Below are 25,191 nucleotides of genomic sequence, written 5' to 3' on the forward strand. Positions count from 1 at the left end.
TGATATGGGACAGGTTTAAAGGGCCTAATCTAATGGGTTCCAAATGGTAAGTACCTTACCGATATGCCAAATGCCTTAGGACTGATGGACGTGTTAGAGTAAGCCCTTCAAACCTGTCACATGCTTCTGAATCCGTTGTCTTCGGCAGCCCACTATGTATTGGCTTTTACTCTGGCTTTTATTACTTCAAGTAGCCCTTTTCACAGGTCACCCCTTCCATGGTGACCAACTTGGTAGTAACTTCCACTCTTTTACGAAGTAGTCCTTCTGAGGTAGTTATCTCCATAAGTCCCACCTTCCGTGATACGTGATGTGAGTAATGTGATGACAGCTCTGATACCTAATCTTAGGTACGCCATGATGAATGTTAGATTAAGCCCTTTAAACTTATCCCGTACCAGGCTGGGTTCCGCTGAGTCTTGTACCCAAGCAGGCTCCCCACTTTGGACCATACGCCAACACAGCCCATTATAGCAGCAATCAAGAGGATGTTGTCTTTTACACAGCAAACAGTCACTGCAAAAGCAACATTGAATGGAAAGCTTATGTTTTTAAGAATACTAATTCCGATTTTGGCTACATATATATGATATATGCATGTATTTTCAAGCATGTGGGAAGTAATTCAGCCTTTAGCAGATACCAACTTCCAAGTTTTGGATCATTTATCTTTACTCAACCAGAATCTGATGAGATCACTCTAAGGTTGCTGTAGATTCAAACAGCAACTGGCCTGGAAACATTCAAATTAGAATTGAAAGTGGATTTTGACACCAATACAAAACTCCAGAGATGGTCTTTTAGTAGATTTCTTTCACATAGTAGTATAAATAAACAAAGCAATGCAAGTTGGAAACTTTCCCACCCTCACAATGCTTCTCCTTCCACCATCTCTGCGAAATCATGGAAACATCAATCACCCCCGCCGCCAATATCTCCTTGTTGGAGAGTTTGATGGAAAGAACTCTACTTTTTCCTCCTAATTCCGACATATTGCCTATGATTTTCTCTCTCATTTCTTCTTCCCATTCGTCTTCCCCATTAAAATTGCAAAAATATGGCAATTTGCAGTTACCTACAGGAGTATGTCATCTTTTAACTGGTAACCTCAACAGCCTCAACCTCAGTGTCACTGTAATCTCCCCAACATTTTACTGGCTTTTCCTCGATTCTTATTTCGCCGCCAGCTTCTTTTTCCACCACAGGAGCTTCTTTCACCTCCACATGAGCTTCCATTGTCTCGACATGATCTTCGGAAATAGCAACTGTAGAAGTGAGATTTTGTTCAACTGTTAAATTGGTTTCTTCACTTTCAGCAGATTGATCTGTTTGCTCATTTGGTTTCTCATCTTTGAATTCCTCTGGAGGCTGTTCTATACCAACATTCTCTTCTCCCTTCACTTGATTTTCGCTGGCTTCAACAGTGACAAGCATAGGAGATGCTGCTACACAGTTTTGTGGCACTAGAAAACAGTTTGGTGATGGAATGATACTGTCTGGGGATACTGGGAAACTGTTTTGCAACACCACAATACCATCTGGGGACACTGGGAAACTACTTGGGGACACCGGAATACTGTTAGGGGATGCCGGAAGACCGTTTGGAGACACTGGAATGCCATTTGGAGATGCCAGAAAATTGTTTGGTGAGACTGGAATACCATTCGGGGATGCTGGGAAACCATTGGGAAGCCATGGTTGGCCTGGTACAAACTCCGCGGCATGTGGGTTCATTATCATAGGAGGACTAAAGCGATTCCCTTCAACAGCCTGATCAATTTGCACGCCGGGTTTACTACGTGAAACCCTATTTCCTCGGTTGTAACCGCCGGAGAGCCGGGGGCCATATGGAACCCTAGCTGATGCTGACTGATGCGGAGATTTACGGACAGGATTAACCGTCAGCATTGGGGGAATATGCACTGGAGGGGGCAGAATTCCTCCATGATCTTTGAAACTTGTCATTGGAACTGACCCGAACACTGGGATCATGTATGGATTATATGGAGGTGCAGCCGCCGAGAGCTTCTTGCTCGTCTCTCTCGCAGTTTCCGCCACTTCATCCTGCTTTTGATCTTCAGATTTTACTGAATTTTCACTTTCACTTCCACTGTTTAAATGTGGCGTGTTCTCATCTGTCCCCTCCAGTTTCTCTTCCGAAATAGTAGCATTTTTTTCGAGCAAGGGAGAGATGTCTTCTTTTACAACTGATTGAGGTTCCGAGGCAGTGGGAGTATCCAAGCATTCATTCTCCACAGACCCTCCTGTTTCCGACATCTCCGATTGCGATGAAACAGTGTTGGACTCTTTAGGGGAATCGGAATTCTTGATTTCTAACACAGCAACTTCAGTTGATTCCGCTTCTTTTTCCTCAACAACTATCAGCATTTCCTGGCAGGATTCTATCACTGCAATATCACTTACCTTTGTTTCCTCAACAACACAACTTTTTATTTCAGAGGACAATAACTCTTGCGCTTTCTTGACTGGATTCTGAACTGTTTTCTCTTCTTCATCCTTGACTATCTCTTGATCACCTTGTGTTGGTTCCACCGCAGCTGTTTCCTCGCTTACCTTTTGAATATTATCCTTTGGCTGCTGTTCAATCACGGCCTTCACTATTGTCCCTGGTGGGGCCAATGCTACTTCCTTGTAGGACAGAAGTTTTCCGGCGGATTGGACACTGATTGGACTTGCTAGAGGAGTCTTTGGAGGTTGGCCTGAGGCAGCGGGGCTCACCGGGGCTGACTTTACATTAACAGATTTCTCCACGCTATTTGCTGAGATCAAGGTATTAGTGAGTTTTGGATTGAAACTCGAACTTTTCACTAACTTCTTGGCAACAGAAACAGCAGTATTAGTGGCAGTAGCCTCATTTGTAGATGGTCTTGGGGATGGAAAGTTGGAAGCCCGTGCTCTATATCGTACAGATTCTGAGCCATTCATCGAGTTTGTATTCAGTTTTGTTAGGTTTGGTCTCCTAACACCAGAAGTTCTACGACTCCCAGGTGACCTCCCTTTGGGAACAGCTTCTTGCCATCCTTCATCAGAGGTGTCCTCCAGTGGGGTCATGTCATCCCGTTGGTTAAATTGAGGGCCATCTATAACCACATTAATCACAGGTTTCTCACCTTTAGATTCCAGAGACTGAGCGTCTGTGTTAATTTCTTTGTTAATTGAGTTCTCAGTCACAGGGTAAGTTGGAGATATTGTTGCATCATCCTTCTGAAATTCATCTGCGACTGTTTCCCATTGGTTTTGGCCTGGTCTGCCTCTAATCTGCAGCTGGGGACAATGAGGAATTTAATCAGGAAAATTTTATTTGGATGAAGAAAGAAGAAATTAGGATGATATAAGTGGGATTCTAAGATGTCTCAGTACATGCGAGTCGGAAAATACCTTCGCACGCGCTTGTTTCTTTTGGAAATCTCTTCCTTTCAGATCTGCATCCGGGTTTATATAATCCAGAAGGTCTGATACACTGGTTCAAAAGGGAAAAGAAATTCAGATTCCTACCAAGAATGGCACCCTAGATCATCATCAAAACTTGGAGATGAGTGAGTTGCCTAAGGTAAATTAACACCAACATCTGGGAAAATCATTTAAATCAAGTTTGACATGAGCCCTTTGAAAAAGATGAAAAATATCAACGAAGTTAATAAAAAGTCTATTGAGTTAAGATCCAATTATTATTACTATTATTACCTCAGGTGGCCTTTGCTCGCAATAGATGCATCTGGCTTCGGGGTACCGTTGCGAGCAGCTTCTTGCTGCTCCAGTGCCTTGGACTCGAAGTATTCAAGCCATGCGGCAGCATCCTACATGTCCAAACAGAATTCGCAAATATACGTAAGGTGTATTATTAAACAGAGAGACTGATCAAGATGCAAATATGAGCTTCCACCGTCAAAAAAAAATGATCTTGATGATACCCTATGTCACAAATATCGTTCTTGGGAATTTCTCGGCAAGGAAAAATCTCAGGTAATATAATTTATTTTATTTTTTTTGGGTTTATTTCGGGAAGAAAAATAAAAATAAAAGTATTTAAAATATATATAAAATTTAAGAAAAATATAAAATAAAAAATATCGTAAAAATACCAGGATGATATCGAGATATTATCGCGGTATTTTATGATAAAAATGAAAATATAGCTATATTTTTAAAATCTAGGGATATTCCGGGATTTGGTCGTTTTATCAAAATGTCACTATAAAAACGTGATATTTTGAAAATATCAAAGATACCTGTGACATAGATGATACCTGTGTGCGAAGATCTTCTGTTCCAAGTTTGGCCTGCAGTATCTGTAAAGTGGTCTGTTCATGCTGCACACTTAATGAGTAGGCTTCCATTAAAGAAAGAGCAATTGCTATGGCATGATAACTGGCTGCAGTCTGTGAAATAGATTACAAAAAAATAGGTTAATCATCTGCCTTTGTGGTAGGGTTGCTTGATAAAGAGCTTCATTATACCACTTGGGAAGCAATATAAGAAGGGAAATGTTATCAGCACACCCATGTTTTGATGTTTGCACTAACACGTCTTATCTTTTATTATTTAAAGAGCTGTCAAAAGGCTCTTTCAGTCACCAAAAAGCTCTCACAAGCCAATTAAAAAGAAAAGACAGGCCGCATTTGTGCAATTATTAAAACATGGTTGTGCTGATATCATTTCCGTATAAAAAATTACCATTGTATAAATGAGCGAAAAAGACCGACCTGTATATGATCCGGTCCAAGCAGTCTTTGGTTACACTTGAGAGCCTCATGGAGGTATCTGAGTGCAACATGGATGTTCCCCAGGCCTTCTTCCATCATTGCCACATTAATGTAAGTGGCAGCAGTGTTTGGATGCGAGGGGCCACAGGTGAGGTGCAAAAGATACAGTGCACGATTCACATATCTGGAACCAGCAAAAATATACAGTAAGCAAATACATGTTAAAAGATACAGTCCACAACTCACATATCTCAACAACTAGTGACGTGTGTTGTCGCACATGTCTGATAATTCAATACATACCACATTCCACGTGTAATTTTTAAGGTTATGTTTTGGAGATAACCTTTTTTTTCCCAATTCCTCTATAACTATCCATCAGAATTGAAATCTGTCACTTTCAGGTAATTTCTCCCGTCAAGATCTATCGTGGTGAATATCAAGAGCCGGAGGAATGAATCTAAGACTTTAATATCCATTCCTCTTTGATTAAGAAATAATACTAGTTACCTTTCGAAAAAAATATCCATCCCTCTGTGTTTTGTGACTTTTGTCTTGTAAAACTGTGGTGATGTGATATAGACTTGTGGAGTGATATTTTGCTATTTGTAAACTCAAATAAAGCCATTAACTAAAAACCCAATACTTGTTTCTGTGACTTATTGGCTTGTTATGGGTTGCGATCGAGATTGTGGGCTTTATTATCTTTTTCGATGTGTTGGATGTTTGAAGTTTATTCTTATTCTTAATTGTTTGATAATTTATGCCTGGGAAATGAAGCACAGATCTGCTTATAAATTTTACTCTTTCTTGCTATTTTTCAAATTGTCTTTTTTTTTTGTGAAATTTTATACAAAAAAACTAAGAAATTCATGAAGCTTAAGCCTTGAGATATGTCTGAGTGCCTCTGCCTTTAAAAACATAGTTGAATAACAATGGCTGGCAACTGCTATCAATTGATCAAATACTAAGATTGTAAGATCTCACCAACGAGGGAGGGTTTTAGATTGTGAGGCCATGCATGGTGGGCCCTATCTTGTGGCAGGGGTCCAGCCAACAAAACATGCACCATGTGTTAGGATTTGAGAGCTGGGTTGAATAGGAGTGGGGACCATGTATGTATGTATGTATATGTTCTCACAAAAAGAATTTTTTTTGTAACTAAGTCATTCCCCGCAAAAGATATGGTACATTGGTACAGACACTAGATGATTATAGAACATGGAGTGCTTCCACACTCATTTCGCTTGGCAGAGCTGGTTATTGAGAATAATCCGCATACCAAAATTTAGCTAAATTCAGCATACAGTTCCAAAAGGTGATCACTTTCAAATTATCCACTACGGAAACACTCAAGGCAGAACTATGAGTGCACAGGTTGAATAAAAAAGGCACCCCCAGCATCATACTAGGATAAAGTTTTCTTCAAGTTCTAAAAACAGTTTACTCAAACTATCAAGATCCACAGATGCAACAAACAAATACAGACAAAACAGGATGAAAAATCCAAAAAAGAAAGGTAGAAAGAAGTCAAAGAACAACTTATATTTCCATGAATTAGTGAAAACTAGAAGGCAGGGCATCTTCTGCCACTATATTGGAAAATATCAGGTATTAGAAATCACCAAGGAAATAGACATGGAGTTACAACTGTTAGATATCGTTAAACTTACTTCAAGGCCAATTCAGTGTGTTGAAGACGATAATAGAAAACAGCAAGATCCCCATAACTTTTCATTGTATCCGGATGATCGAGACCAAGTTCTCTCTCATTGATATCCAAAGCCTTTTGTTGATAGATGGTTGCCTGCTTAAAAGTGCAATTGAATGTTGAAGTCTAGAACATTTGCTTGAAATACATGTAATGTGCCAAGGAGGCAAATCTTACAACAGCATCCATATTTGGAACCACTTAATTCAATCAACAGAGAAAATAGCATTGAAGACTATTAGAATACTATGAGATGCTTTTGAAATTCATGAAGTTAGAAACCTGCACCCCTTGCACTCAATCAAGAGCATAAATAGATCAAACGACATATATATGTACCTTGAGTAAACTACAAGCCAAGGATGGTTCAAAATACATTCTTATTCTTATATTTATAGGAAATTTTGACCCGAAAGATAAACTTTCTTCGAGTGCCGAAACCTCCTCAAAACTAAAGCAAGCTTACAAGAAATGAATTACAACCCTAATTTAATCTAATCCAAGATATTTCTTAGAGTTTTCTAAGAAAATTACATTCGACACATTTTACTATCCCACCCTATGTTAAATATGTCAATGTGCTTGATGATAGAGAGGGACTTCAAGTGTCTGACAAAACATTTGCAAAATGAAGGTATGTGGATGCTTGAGTAAACATCTGTTTATATTTTAATAACTATTATATTGTGCTTGAAGTTTTAACTAAATAAAGGTTTTTTTAATGGCAAAATAAAGGTTAACATAAGCATATTTGAAGATATCCAAAATTCTTGATGATATAAATAGGCAAAAGTTTGGTGCTCTGATCCAGCCGTAAACTAATGGGACCTGTACATTTTAGTATATAACTATATATATCAGATGGCATATAGTTGTGAATGTTATAGATATCCACATATCATAATATATTTTGTATTTTGGTGAATGACCACATTTCAATAAAACCTTGTTTGTGCTTTACCAAATATCTCAATTGGTCAGTGTATCATCAGAAATTACAGCATAGTCTGATATGATATGCATGCCTTTCGGATTGTTGCTAGGTAAAGGCAAGTGTATAAGCATGTTTGTGCTTTCATATAGTAACAGCTTATACCAGGCTCAAGAACTGCACTGTTTCGTATAAGACAATACGGACCTGTATCATATATAAGTATCACTTTCTTTCATATTGAGTAAATTCTATAGCATTCATAAACAAAATTGTCATTTTCATCCACATGAAAGAAATAATGGCGTCTGTCATAAGAATGGCATACCTGAAAATTATTTCCATAGGCTTGTGGAAAAATAGCTAATACATATTATAACATCTTTCATTTTGGATTGACATCCCAAAGGTATATTTTCTCATCACAAAGTGAAGCTATTAGCCAAATTATATAACTGGACAGCGTGAATGTATATCTGAAAATTTTAATGGACACAAAAATGACTGTCATGTTCACTATATGCAGGGGTGTTTGAAACAACTTTTATTTTGTTTTGCAACATTTCAAACAGTAAGTCATAATGAATAATTAAACACATAAGGACACCTATCCCAGTCCTAAAAAGAAAAAGGAAAAATAGTTATTTAGAGGGATGTGTGTGTGTGTGTGTGTTGATTTGCAAATCTTACTGTTTTTGAGGGTTCAACAATTTTTTTTGAATGATGTTAATTTTGTTTTGGACATTTCCAAAAAAAAAAAAAAGAGGTGTTGGCTGAAATAAATAATGGGGTAACACACCTTGATTGCCTTGAGGGTTCAATAATTTAGATTAGAAATCCAAGGTTTGAAGGGTACTGATGGCATTTCGAAGCAACAAAGGACTACTCTTTATGTCTTTTGGAAAAAAGATGAGATATTAGTCATGGTTTAGAAAAGCCCCAAATTAATCATTGATTTGCCTTAGTAGAATCAATTTTCTCTTAGTCGATCAAATACATCTTTGACTTGCCCAAGTACAAGTTTTTAAACGCTGGTTTTTCTTGTCATTGTAATATACAAGCAGAGAGAAGAAAGAGGGAAAATTGGATGTGTTAGGTAACTTTCTCTTATATTTTTTCATCTTTTTTCCCTCTATTCTCCTCCTTTCTTAAATGTATTCTTCCTCTCTTCTTTCAAAATTATGGGTTTGGGGAGATTTTCTTAGTTGGAGGCGTTTATCCCTTGCTCATTTGAGGAAACAGAAAACTTTATGAAAAGTCAATAAGGGTTAAGTTATTTAGAGTTTGAGCTTTGTTGGCTTCAAATATAACTTTTTTACCTACAATCTGGCTTCTCTATTGTAATGCGCCAATACATGGTGCCGCCATATTCAACATGGAAATAACATATTTTAGATGATGACACTTGCACATGGTGTGTCAGTTAGTGTCTAACATGCCTAGCATGTGTCGGTGCCTGAAATCAAATGTGTCTATGAAACCATGTGCCATGGCTCAAATCCATAGTCAATCCTATTAGAAGTGTATATGTGCCTAAGGGCAATTTAGTCTTTGTACTCTCTTTTCACTCTTTATATAAATACATAAGTGAGGGGGAGCTACTCTCCAACTCACTCTTTTCTCTTCTCTCTTCTCTTTTGTTCCTCAACATGGTATCAGAGCCATAGGGTTGTGGTACCCTAGGTACCACCATTGAAGCTCCTTCTTCCTCCTCCCCTCTCCTCACTCCACCCTAACCCTCACCTTGTCTCAACCCAACCCTCAGCTCTCTCTCTCTCTCTCTCTCTCTCTCTCTCTCTCTCTCTCTCTCTCTCTCTCTCACGCCTGCCTCCCTCAGCCCTCTCTCCCTCACGTCTCTACCCCTCCCATCCACTCTCTCTCTCGCCTCTACCTCCTTTCTGCCCCCCAATCCCCACCGTACCAGCCCCCATGCTTCACCCTCGCTGGAACTGACCCCCCACCCTTAATCCCTCGTTGTAACCCCTCTCCCTCCCCTAAACCCTAGCCGGAACCCACTGGAAACCCCCCTCCTTCCCTCCCACGTTTTAATCCCTCACCCGCCCCTTCTCCTTCACCTCTAAGCACTAATTCCCTTTACCTCTCACTCGCCCCTCTCCTCTAAACCCTTCACTTGCCCAGATATTTCATATGCAGTGGAGGTTGTTAGCCAGTTCGTGAGTGCTCCTCGTACCTCCCACTAGGCAGCTGTGGTTCAGATTATTCGATACTTGAAAAGCACATCAGGGAAAGGACTGCTTTCAAGAGACACGTCCATGAGAAGTTAGAAGGATTTTGTGATGCAGACTGGGCAAGGTCACCAGCAGATTGAAGATCCACTACTGGGATATTGTACCTTCGTTGGAGGTAACTTAGTATCATGGCGAAGTAAGAAGCAAGATGTAGTAGCCAAATCGAGTGCATAAGCCGAATACTGAGCCATGTCACATACTAGTGGGGAGCTTATATGGTTGCGCACTCTCCTATCTGAGATTGCCTTCTCCTCCTCATCCCCGGCTCAATTGTAATGCGACAATAAGGCTGCTATCCACATTGCCACCAATCCTATCTTCCATGAGTGAACCGAACACATAGAGGTGGACTGCCATTCCATACGCTAGAGAATCCAAAAGGGGGAGATATACACTACTTTCACTCGATCAGCGGATCAGCTAGATGATTTTTACCAAGTCTTTGAGTAAAGCTAAACTAAATGATATCTGTAACAAGCTAGTAATGCATTATATATTCATTCCAGCTTGAGGGGGAGTGTTAGAAGTGTATATGTGCCCAAGGGCAATTTAGTCTTTGTACTCACTTTTCACTCTATATAAATACATAAGTGAGGGGGAGCTACTCTCCAACTCATTCTTTTCTCTTCTCTTCCTCAACAAATCCTATCTCTAATACGAGCAGTTGAGAAGTGAATCCAATTTTTACATTATTTTCGTATCTGTAGTAGGGCAAAAGGAAGGCCGCTCCAAGTTTTTTCACAAATAGTGTAATAGTGGCGTTAGACGATATCGATATTGATTATAGTGATGATATCAATATTGATGATAGTGACAATATTGTGTGTACGGAGCTGCTAACTATGACAAATGTGCAAACCAAACAAGCTAGATGTATCTGACCCAAAAAAAAACTACTGTCCATGTAACACTTGTTGACCCATGAAAGGGAAGTGTATGCTTAACACTTTCATACCAAATTAAATTGAGTCTATTTCCATATGCATGCAGAGATTTCAGACTTCCCTCACCAAGACTGAACCCCATTCATCCGTGCTTCGATCAGATAATGGTGAATAGCATACGTCTCTGTGTCTCTCTCTCTCTCTCTCTCTCTCTCTCTCTCTCTCTCTCTCTCTCTCTCTCTCTCTCTCTACATATATATATATATATATATATATATATATATATATATATATAATTTATGCATGTTATTATGCATGTATGCTTGTCAAAACAAACTACCTGATTAAAATCTCCAGTATGGTAAAGCACCACAGCCAAAAGGCTGTATGCTCCTGCTGTCATGCGATGGTAAGGACCACATACTGCCACAAGTTTTGAAAGTGCCTTCAAAATTCAAAATTTTGAACATAGGAAATGTTAGGGTTTAAAATATAGCCCACCAACAGAATTTGTTAAGAATGAAAAGTCACCTTAGTGCCATAGTTGACAGCATCCTCTAGTTTTCCTTTATCCAATGAAGTCTTGGACGATTCTAAAAGCGTGCGCCCATCAGCAGATGAGCATGCTACATGCTGTAGTTGAGAATTATAGGTGTCAATGCTTTCTAATGATCATTATTGGTGTTAATTTCCAGTACAAATCTAACCGAATCATTAACTTACTTTATATACAGGGACCATGCTGATAATATCTGCCCTCCTAAACGGAGATGCGGTATCCATATCATAATCTCGGGGAACTAGCTCAAGTCCAACCTAATAAAGGTAAGTTCATGGAAGTTTTTCAGCGAAAGGGAAAAAAGGATAAGATATCTAACTTGGAAACAAATAAGATAATTCAACTTAGTGGAAGCCAAGAATAAAAAAACAAGGTATGGTACCTTGTGGCAAAGCCCACGAAGAATGGCAAACTTTCTTAAATCACGAAAACTTTCTTCTTTTGATCTCCACCCAAATCTCTTTAAAAGAAAGGTTTCCACCCACTTCCAATTGAGGTTATCATCATTACTTAAACTCATATCAGCATTTTCAACTGATGAGGATCCTAGAAGGATATTCAAACATGAGGCAACTGCCGCAGCCAATTCAGCAGTGTCATCAACTGCCGCAACAACCGCTTGCAGTATATGCTTAAAGGCTCGAATAATCATCTCGTGGATACAGAGTGACTGCACATGTGGAAGCTTGTCTGCAAGTTCAACCTGAAAAGACGTTGAAGAAAATTAAGGGAAATCAAATGTAGAAATCTACTCGATAAAAAATATAGATCAGAAATAAATCAAAAGCATAGGGAAATTATAGATCAAATTTGAAGCACTTACTACACGCCCCAAAGAACACATTTGCAATCCCCTTGTATGCATAAAATCAGTCAATGTCCTCCCATCAACTGGAGAAAGTTCGAGGGAACCAAAATCTGCCACCTGATAAAAATTTAGGTGACACCATATCAACTAGATCACTAAATACCACAGGAACAGTGCCCGACATGACACAATACCGGGATACTTCACGGATACTTCATGGATACTTCAGTTGGTCAAATAATTATCTTGTTTAAAATATATGCCTCTGTTAGAATTAACTACCATGTTTTTCACTTCTCAGTTATCAGTGCCTTATGTTTTAAAATGACAACTCTGAACATGTGTCTTACAGATGTTAAACTTATCATTAATTCCATCGTCTAAGTTAAATTAAACTTATCATTAATTCCGTATCCGTATCCATATCTGGGTATCATAGCAAAGGATCGTTCAATATAAAAATGGCATCAAGAAGGAAAATAAACCTTACCAGTTTTGGTAATGCAGTATCAGCATAATATTTATGTGCCATCTCAGTCAACTCATCAGGTGACTGCCAGTAAGCATGAAATGAGACCAAAGTTAATATTATGGAGCTACATAACGCAAGAAAAAGGTTCATTATCAAGCTAGTAAAGATAAGAATAAGTATTGGAATCATGTATCACACGTCTAACATGAGATGCATTTCCCACAGAGAACAGTCTGATGTGTTAATAGCAGCAAATTGATTGATCAGCGTTGTAAGGAATCAAAAGAGTTTCTTGAAAATTAATAACTAATGAAAAAAACTGTTTTTTCTTACATGTCGAAGTGACATAGCCATGTCAAGATATTATGACATAAGTTATGTATGACCACAGCTGGCCATGGCCATACAAACTTGGGCAGAAGCGACAGAGCCATGTCATGAAATGACACTATGCATTTTGAAGCCACATAATAATTAGGTCATATGCAAGATGCAGCATGAAAAGCTTATAAACTGCAGCTAGAATGTGAACAAAGAAAGAATAATTTGTTCCCCTCAATGATTTGTGGACACAGACAGGATTGTTGTGTGTCGACACTAACACGGAGTGTCGGACATGGCAAACCCCCAAAATTTAGAAACGGGACACAGCTAAAATAGAAAGTATATGTAATCATAATTTATCGATATGGATTCGTGTGTAGAGTTTCGACGCGGATATGAGTTGTCTGACATGGCAACATCTTAAAGTCTAGAAATGGTGACAAGTACTTACACAAAATTATTGATTATTACACAAATACGTGTCCAAACACCCACATTAACTCTAACACTCCTACCAATACATTTAAAAGTTTCCAAAGGAGTGTTGACACGTGAGGACACACGTGTTGTGTCGGACACGGCAGGACAGGTGTGATAGCAATAAGTACAAAGTGTCTGCTAAATCATCAGTTCTCCTGTAACTCCTATGCGAAATGTCCCCAAGGTGAGTTGGCTTTATGAGCAATTTTAGTAAGGAGAAACAATGATGTTGAACTGAATTAAGCAAATCTCCCTTCTCAGAGGAATTGCACAGAGCGAACCTTAAGATGAAGGCCAGTTTCTGATTCCTTTAGCCGAAGAAATGCCGCTTGCGTAAGCAGCTTTCTCAACATCATTTCCTTTTCTCTGTCTTGCCTTTCTAATTCCTTCTGATCAACAGTATCTGCCACATTTTGCTTGCTTGTATCAGAGCCATTAGAATTAGAATTTTCTTTTCCAGGATCATTCTTGCTGCTCTTATCATCTGTCTTCTTTTTAATCTCTTTCAGAAGTCCACCTTGCTTTCCTAGACCCTTGACAGTGGGCTCAACTTTAGTTTCTTCGCTTTTCTTAGACTCAGTTTTCCCTGAAGCCTGGTTCTGTAAATGTTGCACCCAACATGCTCCAAGTTCCCATCTGATAGACTTTCTTTGCTTAGCAACCTCTCCTTCCAACTTCACCAGACTATCTCCAAGTACTTTCCGTACTAAAGACCTAGTGGACTGTAACTCCTCCGAATCTACAAAGCTTGGGCCTTGGGGGGCAGGAGATGACTGAGGAGTGGATGACTTGTGCAACAGCATCCTCAAACTGAAAAGTAAATTCAAAAGGTCATGATTTCACCTACAAGGTCAAAGCAGTTTAACATGTCTTGAGTCTTCACTGAAGTTTCTTAAAACAATGTAAAGTGTTAATTTTAATAATTACATGTGTTTGTGTGTGTGTGTGTGTGTGTGTGTGTGTTGTGTTGTGTACTATGTTGCATTACGGATACAAGTGTCGGAATCCGACACGGGTATCGAGTGTCTGATTCGGCTAACCTCAAAAAGAACGATTCGTGGATTCACCAAAAAATTTTAATCAATTTTCAAATTTTGTTTTCTTACATAATAATATGGTTATGATAAGAAATATAATGAAAAATTTATGTGGTTAAGTAGATAAAATATTTTATTTCTTTTTTAAAATGATATAATATTTATTTTTATTTACGAAATTTACTAGTAGAATGGGTAAAACTCAAAACCTGAGGTAATTGTAAAGTTGTGGTAGTGGTATGCAGAAAAAATATGTAAAAGAGATCTAGAAGTGCCTCGGAGAATCCTGAAGTATTGGAATTTGAGACATGTCCGACACAGATTCTTCTAAATGGGTTGTGTACAGTAGCTTTCTTTATGTAGAAAGGGTATAAGGGTTGGCTGTATCGGCAGCACTATTCCCACATCTGTGATGTATAAGGGGAGTAAGTACAGTATTAAGCTATGTATTTGACCAAGTTAACTTGAAACCTTTATAACTAGTTAAATACCCCACTGGGTCTCTTAATTCTTAAACACCCTATAGAACCAAGGTCTCCCGGATACTTACCAATTGACATTGAACGCATTGGCACCTCCCTCGGGCTGATCTTCAATGTCAATGTCCTGAGGTACAGGACTCCACCCACAATTGGCCTCGACTGGAACCTTAACAACAGCTGTATATCCACAATGTCTAACCACCACAACACCTAATGTAGCAGTATCCTGCAACACCACTACTCTACTTCAGGGTTTAACAAGGACATCGTTGATAAATAAATAACAAAATCATATTACAATGGATAAGCATAAAACTTCAGAAAAGAATAACTAATTCTTACATGGACAGTGGCACTTTCATCGGCCGTTATCCCTTTCATTAAATTTCTTTGAGCAACCTCTTTCGTAGACATTCCTGGAGCCTGACTACCATCATTTTTACCATCCAACTTTGTGCTAGCGTCGGGCATATCTCTTGTTACTCTAATCTTTAAGTCACCAATCTGTTCTTCATGCAAGACTGAGTATGGGTGATCATTTGGCATTTCATTCAAGCATTTACGACTGTCAATAAGATGCTGGATTGCTGCAACAGCTTTAAAGACTGAAACGTCGACAAATAGACTGTGAAGTAGGAAAGCCTTCCGATCTCGGACTTGCCTCTCCTCTGGTGTCTTACAAGGCATGGCAGCCAAGATCGAAAATTCCCTGGCCCATGGCCTTAGATCATGCTTCCCATCTCTTCCTTGACCTCCACCATTTCCACCCCAACTTTCATCCTCCACAGGTAACAGGGGGAATACAGATGGAGCATCAGCAACAATCGGAGGGACGACCCATGTGTTTGCACGGAAACCATAAGGAAGATTCCCAAACTGAAATGGAACAAATGCTTTCTAGTCAGATTATAAGTGGAATGCTATTATGAGTTCATATTAGTGAAGGTACAAATCTAACAGCACACTTTAAATCGTAAGGCTGAAAGATTCCCAAGTCTAACGTAGAAAATTCACCTTATTGTGCTCCGTGAAAGCTTTCATAAGAGCACTGTAGGTCTGCAATGATAGACGAGTTAAAAGAATCCAATTGTCATAAATCAACTCAAAATCTAATAACAGAACATCATAAAAAAGAGAGAGAGAGAGAGCCATGAAACATAAATTGTTGAAGTATAAATGCTTAAATAAACCAAAGCTTTTAGAGTAATTGGTTGTTTCACATGCTATCAGAGCTATTGCCTAATGGCAATGATTAAACAATACCAACTCTAACAGCTTAAGCGTTTGGAGTAATTGATTGTTTCACATCTAATAACAGAACAGCATTGAAAAAGAAAGAGAGAGCCATGAAACATAAATAACGAAAAATGTTGCCAGAGTAAAACTGAAGAACTTCCAATTACTCACCCCATCAAAAGCCCTGCTAATCTGTTGCAGCAAGCTTGCCAAGGAATGACTCAAAAGATGCAATTTCCCAGCAGGGTAAAACCCATTACGGGAAGCAACAATTGTCACAAGCTTCCCATTGCAAATTTTCACCTGAAAAAAATAAAAATAAATATAAGTATATAACCATCCTCAGCCAAAACACAAGGAGGGTCGACTCTACATAAATTCAAATATAAATAAAAATTGTATACCCACATCGATTTGAAAGAAATCATCTTCCCTTTTATCCTCAACAAATGGACGTGAAGATCTCCTTATGTCTGTAAACAAATCAAATAAGAAAAATCTAAGCAATTCCCAAAGGGAAATGTTATCAGCACGACTGTCTTTTGATGAGGGCACTCCTCACTTTATTAAAAGTAAGGTATGGCCCGCACCATAGGATGATCCAAACCGTCCATTAAATAGGCTGTGGCCCATCTAATGGACGGTTTGGATCATCCTATGGTGCTGGCCATACCGAACTTTTAATAAAGTTAGGAGTGTGCCCTCAAAAAAAAAAAAAAAGGGGGGGGGGGGGAGGTAAGGAGTGCACTCACATTGGACTGGGGGTGTAAGGTGAGAAAATGAGAAGAAATCATAGAAGTGTCCGAGCTTTGGGGGAGGGCACATAGAAGCCAAGTCAGCTTTCTCCATGGCCTCTTTAGCAGCACCTTCTCCTTTGATGTTTCCATTAGAAGAAGTGTTTGAGGAGAAGGGTTCTTTGGGATTTGGTTGGGAAGGATTAGAGCGTGAGTCGGGTTTCAAGCTTCCATTTTTTGCAGAAGAATGGCCGAATGAGGTTGTGCATGCGACTATGTCGAGTAGGCGTCGGATATGTGCGACGGATAGTTGTTCTGTGTAGTCCTCTGCAAGGAGAGTTGAGAGAGATGGTTTGAGCGGGAGAATCAGCTTAACAATATTAATTTTTTTACATTTCGTTACAGAATTTCGGTCAAAATTTCAGCCCAAAACACCGAAATTTCGGTTTGGGTGAGGACCCAAATTATACCCGAAACGGAAATTAAAAACATAAGAGCTGCTCTCTCATGCAACAGCCGGTCCACCAAAATGGCTTCTAAGATGGTCCCTAGAAAATCTCATATCTTAATTCTTAAATAACATGCCAAATTATTTTTTAAGTATATTTATATAGGGATCGGCTAGGGTTCATCGCAAAAGGCATTTCACAGAACATATGAGAGAGCAGCTACCTCATGAATAATGACAAAATATGTTGGAAAGTGAGCCTACGTGGCTGCTCTCTCATGCAACATATGCATGTTCCGCAAAATGTCTTTTGCTATGGACCATAGCAAATCCCATTTATGTAAGGGATAATTACATTTACACCCCCTCTAGTTTCTGACACATCCACTTCAACCCCTATAGTTTAAAAAGTGACAAAGACGTCCCCTCTGGTTTCGTATTGTTTAAGATTTGCCCCCTCAGCTGAAGGTTCGTCCATAGATTGAAGGGTTAGGATGATCCGATGGAGCTGATTTATTGGGCACACCCTATCTATGTCAGGACCCATCAAATGAACGCTTTGGATCATCCAAATAATGTGGGCCCATACCCGAATCCAAAGCGTTTGGTAGTGTTTGGATTCGGGTATGGGCCCAATTATTTGGATGATCCAAAGCGTTCATTTGATGGGTCCTGACATAGATAGGGTGTGCCCAAAAAATCAGCTCCATCGGATCATCCTAACCCTTCAATCTATGGACGAACCTTCAGCTGAGGGGGCAAACCTTAAACAAAACGAAACTAGAGGGGATGTCTTTGTCACTTTTTAAACTATAGGGGTTGAAGTGGATGTGTCAGAAACTAGAGGGGGTGTAAATGTAATTATCCCTTTATATAATTGTTTTCATTCAGGTTTGTAATGTGAAAGGTGGTTCACTTCTTAAACTTATGTACATGACAACTTAAATTTGTGGACAGTGGAAATGATTTTTGGGGCACAACCTATTTACGTTGTGGCCCATCAAATGCATGCGGTTTGGATCATCCAATTGTGTAAGCCGTAAAGTACTTTTTGAAAAATACTAGACTATTTCACGGAATATTTGTGGGCCAATTGTGAGAGATGAACAGGTGATGAACAGACTTGCGAGGGCGGGAGTGAGGGGAGCATGAAAAACTCCTAAAAACCGCTAAAACAAGAAACGCATCTTAATTAGGTAATATCGCCCCCTAGTGTAACTCAATTCTCTTCCTCTGTCACTTAAAGCTCCTCGTTGGGCCCCAAAGATGAAGACAGGCAAGGCTACTAGACCTGGCAAAATCGACCCATGCCCACAGGTCGACCCACCCACCTGCAAATTTGCGGGCATGGGTTGGCATTTGAGTGACCCGTTAAAATTGCGTGCCAAAACATGGTTTAGGTCGGGTGAACCTGTAGGTACCCGTGGATACCCGCTTTTTCTTTTTTCTTTTTTTTGGTTCGAATGGATACCGTCCGCATTTCCTAACTCACAACAAAAGGCAGCTTTCAGATAAAAGAGGGGATTTCTCTCTTTTGGAGGGTACTCCAGGCATTTTGTGTTACTTCATTGAGAAGCAATCCATACGAACTGTGAGATCAAAGAAAAAGAGAAATAGACGGTCTAGATTAAGAGGAAATGCAACCTAGCATAAAAGGGACAAGGGTTCGTTTGCAATGGGAGTACTCCGGGCATTTTTTCTAAGTCTCTTCTTCTGGTTTTGTTGCTATAATTTCCTTATTCACCCAAAAAAACACTCTTTGGCAAAAAATTGTGGGTTTCCCGCGAGTTGACCCAACCCACCTGCAATGGGTGTGGGTCACCTAAATGCTGACCTGTAGGGATGGCGGTCATTTTTAACCCAACCTATCTGACCCGCACCTGGATGACCTGCGGGTAACCCAACCCAACCCGCCCGTTTGCCAGGTCGAAAGGCTAGGCTAGGTTTCTATCATTCACCTTCGGCCCTGTTTGGATTGCAAGAAAAAAACATTTTTGATGGAAAGAATTTTCTTGGGAAAAGTTTTAAATTCCACAAGTTTGAGGAAAATGATATGGTTGTAGTTAATTTAAAGGGATATTATCATAAATTGAAGGTCCCTCTGACTAAAAATTGAAATGGGTTGGTTCAAGTCATCTTTTTTTCGTGTATAAAAACAAGTAAGAACTTTTAGAAATGTTTTTCCTTTCCAAACTTTTCCAAATAATTCCTGCTATCCTAACAGGGCCTCAGACTAAAATCAGGACCACTTCTTATTTTTTTACCTTCAACGATGGTGAGATGACAGGGTTTGAGGGAGATGATATCCGCGGAGTCTTTTAGCCTGGATCCTCGCATCTGCGCACATTAGCAAAGTAGGTGCCCGTTAGTGAATTTGGTGAGTGTTTTAGGGACAGCCTATCATATTTTGCCACGTGTCTAGACTGGTTTAATGAGCAATTGGGTGAATTGTCACTCGGCGGGCCAATGAGAAAAAATAATAAAATATCCTAAGCACGCCCTCTTATTATATTTTATAATTCTAACATGACATTATTTTATTAGGCACGCAATATTTTGTATGATAAAAATAACACACAAACAAAGGTATATACCTTGCATGCTGTTCACATGGTGAAAATAAATCAACCTAAAATTTTGTTTTGTTCATATTTACTACATAAAACAAATTTTAAGTCCATTTTTACGTTGAAAGAAACTTAATGTAAGATGTTTTATTCAAATTGTGCTTTAAAAAAGATTATGCACAGAATCTTCGGCAAAGTGAATGTCTAAGATCGCTGCATTTTCCATATCGACACCTAATTTCTTATATTGCTTGAATCTGGCTGGGAGATTAGTAAAAGAAGAAGCCGGGAAGAAGACAAGAATGGAAGATGGGGAGAACTAAATTTTACAAAAAATGGCAAAAGATGGGGAGAAGATTAGAGAAGAGAACATTACCACCACGTAGGAAAAAAGAGTAATAATGATGCCGGTAGGATGTTGGGTGGTCAGTGAGAGTTTGTTCAACCAAATATGCTTTGGGCGGATCTTCGACTTTGGAGCAACTAAACATAGCAAACGGAGCCTCAGACAAGAAGACATGTACTTTAGGCTCTATTTCTTATTTTAAGCCAATTTTTTCTGATGAGGCTCTATTTCTTTTGGCATTACATGTGTGTAAAACATATTTTACATCCATTCTTTTCACTTAAAAACGGGTGTAAACAAATTTTACACTCATTTACAAAGAAACCGAGACTTAAAGAAACGAAGCCTTAACAGTTGAAGCCTTGAAGGGGTAACCATCTTTTGCATTTTTCACCCTTGTGCCCCTTCTTTGCTTGTGTTATACTTCACATGACTAAAAATAATGAGAGAAAGAAATATTCCTTACCATATGTTGATTCCACATGCAAATGTAGGAGACAAACGTGAAAAATACACAGATGGGGCACAAGATTGGGAAATGTGAAGGTGCGGAGTGCGGACCCTCCCCTATGATTGTCGTGTTACTATAAAGAGAAGACAAAGGAAGTACCAGTCTTTGTCACCTCATTCAATAATTTTGTATGACAATTATTTGAGAAATGCAGCCCGCACTCCTCCTTACTTTAAATTTGTGGACCAGTTACCAATGGGGGACAAACATTAGGCAGAATTATCAACTGGACCCAGGCTTTTCAGAAATTACCAATGGGGGACAAAATCTGTCTTTTCAGTAAAAGCTGGACGAAAATACCCTTTGGCATATAAAACACGTTTTGACTTTGGAAGGGGGTTTTCAAGTCTCTACGATTGGGGTTATTAGGTATCAAAATGGGGTTACCAATTTCAGAATGGGGTTTTCAAGTCTCTACGATTGGGGTTATTGGTAACCCCATTTTGATACTTGATAACCCCAATCCTAGAGATTTGAAAACCCCATTCCAAAACTCCAATACCCTCGGCCAATTTTCAAGTACTTGATAAGCCCATTCAGAAATTGGTAACCCCATTTTTTATACTAGATAACCCCATTCCTAAAGACTTGAAAACCCTCTTCCAAAACTCCAGAACTCTCGGTCAATTTTCAGGGACTTGAAAACCCCGTTCTGAAATTGGTAACCCCATTTTGATACCTAATAACCCCAATCGTAGAGACTTGAAAACCCCCTTCCAAAGTCAAAACGTGTTTTATATGCCAAAGGGTATTTTCGTCCAGCTTTTACTGAAAAGACAGATTTTGTCTCCCATTGGTAATTTCTGAAAAGCCTAGGTCCAGTTGATAATTCTGCCTAATGTTTGTCCCCCATTGGTAATTTTCCCTAAATTTGTAAGTCTACTTCTAGTACTTCTACCTAGAGATTTTATAGGTATAAACCTATGTTTTTCAAAAAGTACGGTACAGCCCATTTCATAGGATGATCCAAACCGTCCATTTGTTGGGCCACAATGTAAATAGGTTGTGCCCCAAAAATCATTTCCATAGGGTGATCCTAACCCTCTGATCTATAGAAATTATACAGCCATCTCCTTCTACCTAATGGATATTTTATTACTAACTTAACCATAAAGTGAATATGGACAACAGTGAAATTGTGTGCTTTTTTCTACTATTTATTGCAAACTTAACCATAATTAATATATAACGTATCGTTGAGCCCCATCTTTGATTGGGTAAATGCACACTGGTAGCTTGGATCCAATTGGAGTGTCCTTGCCGCTGATTTTTACTAGGGTGTCCTTTAGTTTAGCATTCCCTTCTCTCACTCTCTCTTCAGTTTCACAAAAGAAATTTTGCAGCAACTCTTTTAAGTGATACTGACACCTCATATGAATTAAATGAATAAGACAAATGGATCGAGAAATGGATTTTTGCAAAATTGACTATATATAGGCTCACCATGGATGCATACTTCACATACAATGCTTGTTTGAAGGCCATGAATTGCAAGTGTAAAAATGGGACCCCAAAATCTATCCTAATTCATCCCCAATGTTAGAATATGTGAGATCTCCAATGAGATCTCATTGGTGGATTATGTGGAGATCTCACCGTTGGATCATCTTATTATACTAGGCAAGTTGTCTAGGACAGGTAACCTAGATAGATTAGGAAACTACGTTTGATTAGTAATTAGGTTAGAATATTATACACATATCTCCTTCCATAGTTATCGTAATTTATCATGTAAGTGCTCTTTATAAGCACCATTAATTCTCTTAGTAATTCATCCAAGAAATTCAAGAATAATAGAAATTCTCTTGTGCCTAGTCGTTCTCAATATTTTGGTATAAATGAGTCGAACTTCCAAGACATAGTCCATATCTTAAGGGACCCATGCAAGATATGATGAGATCCACGGGGAAGTGATATATTCTCGCCCTTGTCCCCTTGGGACACCCTCTTTAATGTATTTTTGACAACTTTTTTTACAATAAAAGGGGTGGTGGCCCAGACAAGAAAATGGGGCTAATATATCACTACACATGCTTTCGCATGTGGGCCCCTTCAATTTTTGCTGAAAGTGGCGGGCTAATTGTATTCGGACAACATCTCAACGTCAATGGTCCCATTCAAGACGATTGAATAATGGCACTACTCTATTTTGCACTCTTCTAATTAAGTGTTAGATGTTCTTTCAAGAGGAATGCTAAACTCAGAACGGCCCTTGCAAAATTGGGATGAAAGGGCGCCCCTATTGGATCACTGTCACTATTATGCATTTACAGTAGTTTCAAATTCAAAGGTGTTGAATAATTAAATAACACCAACTCCAACTCCAACTCCAACGGCTTAAGCTTTTGGAGTAATTGGCTGTTTTGATTGGGTATGAAGTTATTGCCTCACGTTAGGTCCTGGTTCAAAACCCAATAGCCCCTTGATGTTAAAAGTCCACATGCAAGGCCAACCCAAAAGAAGAGCCATAAGTGCCAACAACGTAAGCTCTTGGCTTAATCGGTTGTTTCGCAAAAGGAGAGATATTCTAAATTGAAGGGCGCCCTTGTATAAATGGGGTGAAAGGGCGCTCCCATTGTCAGAAATGTAGAATCGTCCCTTTGTGACAATGGGAGCGTCCTTTCACCCCATTTCTGCAAGGGCGCCCTTCAGTTTAGAATAACTCCATAAAAGGATGTTAAATGCACTATGGTGAGGGGGATCCAATGGGGCACCCTTTCATCCCAATTCTACAATGGCGCCCTTGAGTTTAGCATTCCTCTTCTCTCAATGCTCAAGAAAGCAAGATGCAATCAACATCCAATAGTGCGGATATCAACTAGCTTGAATCAAATGAAATGGAAAACCAAATTTCACATAGAGCTAGTACCACCTACCGGCGCATGTTAGTGGAAGCAGAAGATTACCTCGTGAGACAACGAGTAGTTCGTTAGGTGGCATGTTTCCACGTGAACAGCGAGTAGCTTCCGTACGTCCAAGATCCTGTCCGTCGATATCCCCTAAAAAGAAATCGTACGGATAGCATCTAGTGAGTCTTAAATGAGCCACTTGTCATGTTTTGATTGGTCCTAATGTACGCCAACCAAATGCGATGATTCGGGAGGGGAAAGCAGAAACAAGCACATGCAATCATCGCACTTTGAATACCGATTGCGAGTCCAAAACTGATTATTGAACTCAAATTTACGTATAATTTTATGTCCAATAATCAGTTTTTACTCAATCGGTTCTCAAAATCCAAAACAAACTCACAGAAAGACTTAAAACGATTTTGTTACCTTGAGCGTCACTTGAGAATAGTCAGGGTTTTCTACGGTGATGTCCAACACAGTGGGCAAAACTGTAATATCAAGCAAGTATAAGAAAACAAAAATAAATGAATTAAATTCACACTCGTTTAACGTCAAAAAGCGTCAATTCACATTAAAGGGGTGTGAATCATCCTGCATGGGGTGGGAATTTATCGTCACCCAAAATAAATTAGCGAAGAAAGAAAAACAGTACGGAAATACCTTTCTCTTCTTTTTTCTTCTTCTCTCCCTTGGTTTTGTGAGGTTTCGTTTTTCCTGTTTTTGGAGCCATCTCGCATCAATGCAAAGCAGATTCTTTTGATTCTTTGAAACAATCTTGTTGCAGAGTTCTCAAAATCAGTTCCAAAGAAATTAAGTTTCTATTTTTTCACAATCGATTATGAATTGCAACAGAGAGTGATCTGAAATTGTTTAAGAAGAAATAGAAACTTCGAATCTCGGCATTTGAATTTCAGAAGATCTATCGATTCTGAATCGAATCGAACATCTGAATCGATTCTATGTCTGAAATTGATGAGAAGAAAGTAGAAATCAAGCTATAGTTGATAAGTTATTGAGAAATCTTACCAAATTTCGCTTCTAATTCCTTAAAAAAAAAAAATCAAGATGAAATCTATCTATAACAATCTCAGTAAGAACAACAGAAATCTCTGCGAAATCAGTTTCTATTTCTCCTTTAGAAATCTACTGAAATCTAAAAAACAAACAATGTAAGCTCTTTTTTTTGAAGAGAAAAGATTTGTGTTCTTTGTTAAAGGGAGAAAGAGAGAGGGAGAGAGAGAGGAGGGAAAAGAAAAGGAAAGGAATAGGGTTTAAGAGAAGAAAGGAAGGGATGGATGGATGAAGAGAGGATAGAAAATAGAGATAGGATAAGGTAGAGTGGGGTTTACGTGGAGAGTTTGAGGTTGGAGATTTGAGGCCTCTCGTTTCTCTCTTTTCAAGATCAAATCTCCCTTTCATTCTCCCCTGAATTTTCCCGTGTTCTCCCTTCTCTCTCTCTCTCTATATATATCTATCCACACCCTGACAAACCCATAACCTTTTTCTCTTTCCGGTAAAACTCTCTCTCTCTCCCTCTTTTACCTTGTATTTGTTAACGACGAAAGAAAAAAAATAACATGACGTCATCAGTCATCACCTTTTATTTTAATTTTACATAGTTTTGCACTTTTGTTCATGGTTTTTAATTTGGGCTGAAATTTCTGAAATTATCATTGAAATTTTAGAGAAACCAATTTTTTTTTTTTGATGGTTTTTAATTTGGAAGATCGATGGCTAGCTATCAGAGCAATAAATCAATGTCATGTGTATGTAGGGCCCACAGGCAAAACAAAGACGGTGACTTATAGCTAGGGGTGCAACTTGGGTCTGGCGGGT

The 25,191-nt window shown here is 39.0% G+C and overlaps 1 protein-coding gene across 2 annotated transcripts; it reads right to left on the reverse strand.

Moving 5' to 3' along the window:
• Window positions 1-695: 695 nt before the first annotated feature.
• On the reverse strand, window positions 696-24,534 carry LOC143856521 (Tetratricopeptide repeat (TPR)-like superfamily protein). 2 transcript variants are annotated; one of them, XM_077366764.1, is made up of 23 exons: window positions 24,016-24,534; window positions 23,782-23,843; window positions 23,410-23,502; window positions 19,344-19,416; window positions 16,650-16,958; window positions 16,306-16,370; window positions 16,069-16,200; window positions 15,676-15,717; window positions 15,004-15,537; window positions 14,730-14,887; window positions 13,424-13,952; window positions 12,357-12,419; window positions 11,882-11,983; window positions 11,441-11,761; window positions 11,223-11,315; window positions 11,031-11,132; window positions 10,840-10,944; window positions 6,398-6,531; window positions 4,725-4,908; window positions 4,269-4,400; window positions 3,706-3,818; window positions 3,400-3,481; window positions 696-3,279 (listed from the first exon to the last, which is right to left on the reverse strand). In XM_077366764.1, the coding sequence occupies exons 1-23, from the start codon at window positions 24,083-24,085 to the stop codon at window positions 1,096-1,098; spliced, it is 5,682 nt and encodes a 1,893-aa protein (XP_077222879.1). In that variant the 5' UTR covers window positions 24,086-24,534; the 3' UTR covers window positions 696-1,095. The 2 variants fall into 2 exon arrangements, with proteins under 2 accessions (XP_077222879.1, XP_077222878.1); XM_077366763.1 differs by having other exon boundaries at window positions 696-3,285.
• Between the last annotated feature and the right edge of the window lie 657 nt (window positions 24,535-25,191).

Source organism: Tasmannia lanceolata, unplaced genomic scaffold (assembly GCF_043159265.1).
Source record: "Tasmannia lanceolata isolate RefF3 unplaced genomic scaffold, GAP_Taslan_0.1 ptg000023l, whole genome shotgun sequence".
NCBI lineage: Eukaryota > Viridiplantae > Streptophyta > Magnoliopsida > Canellales > Winteraceae > Tasmannia > Tasmannia lanceolata.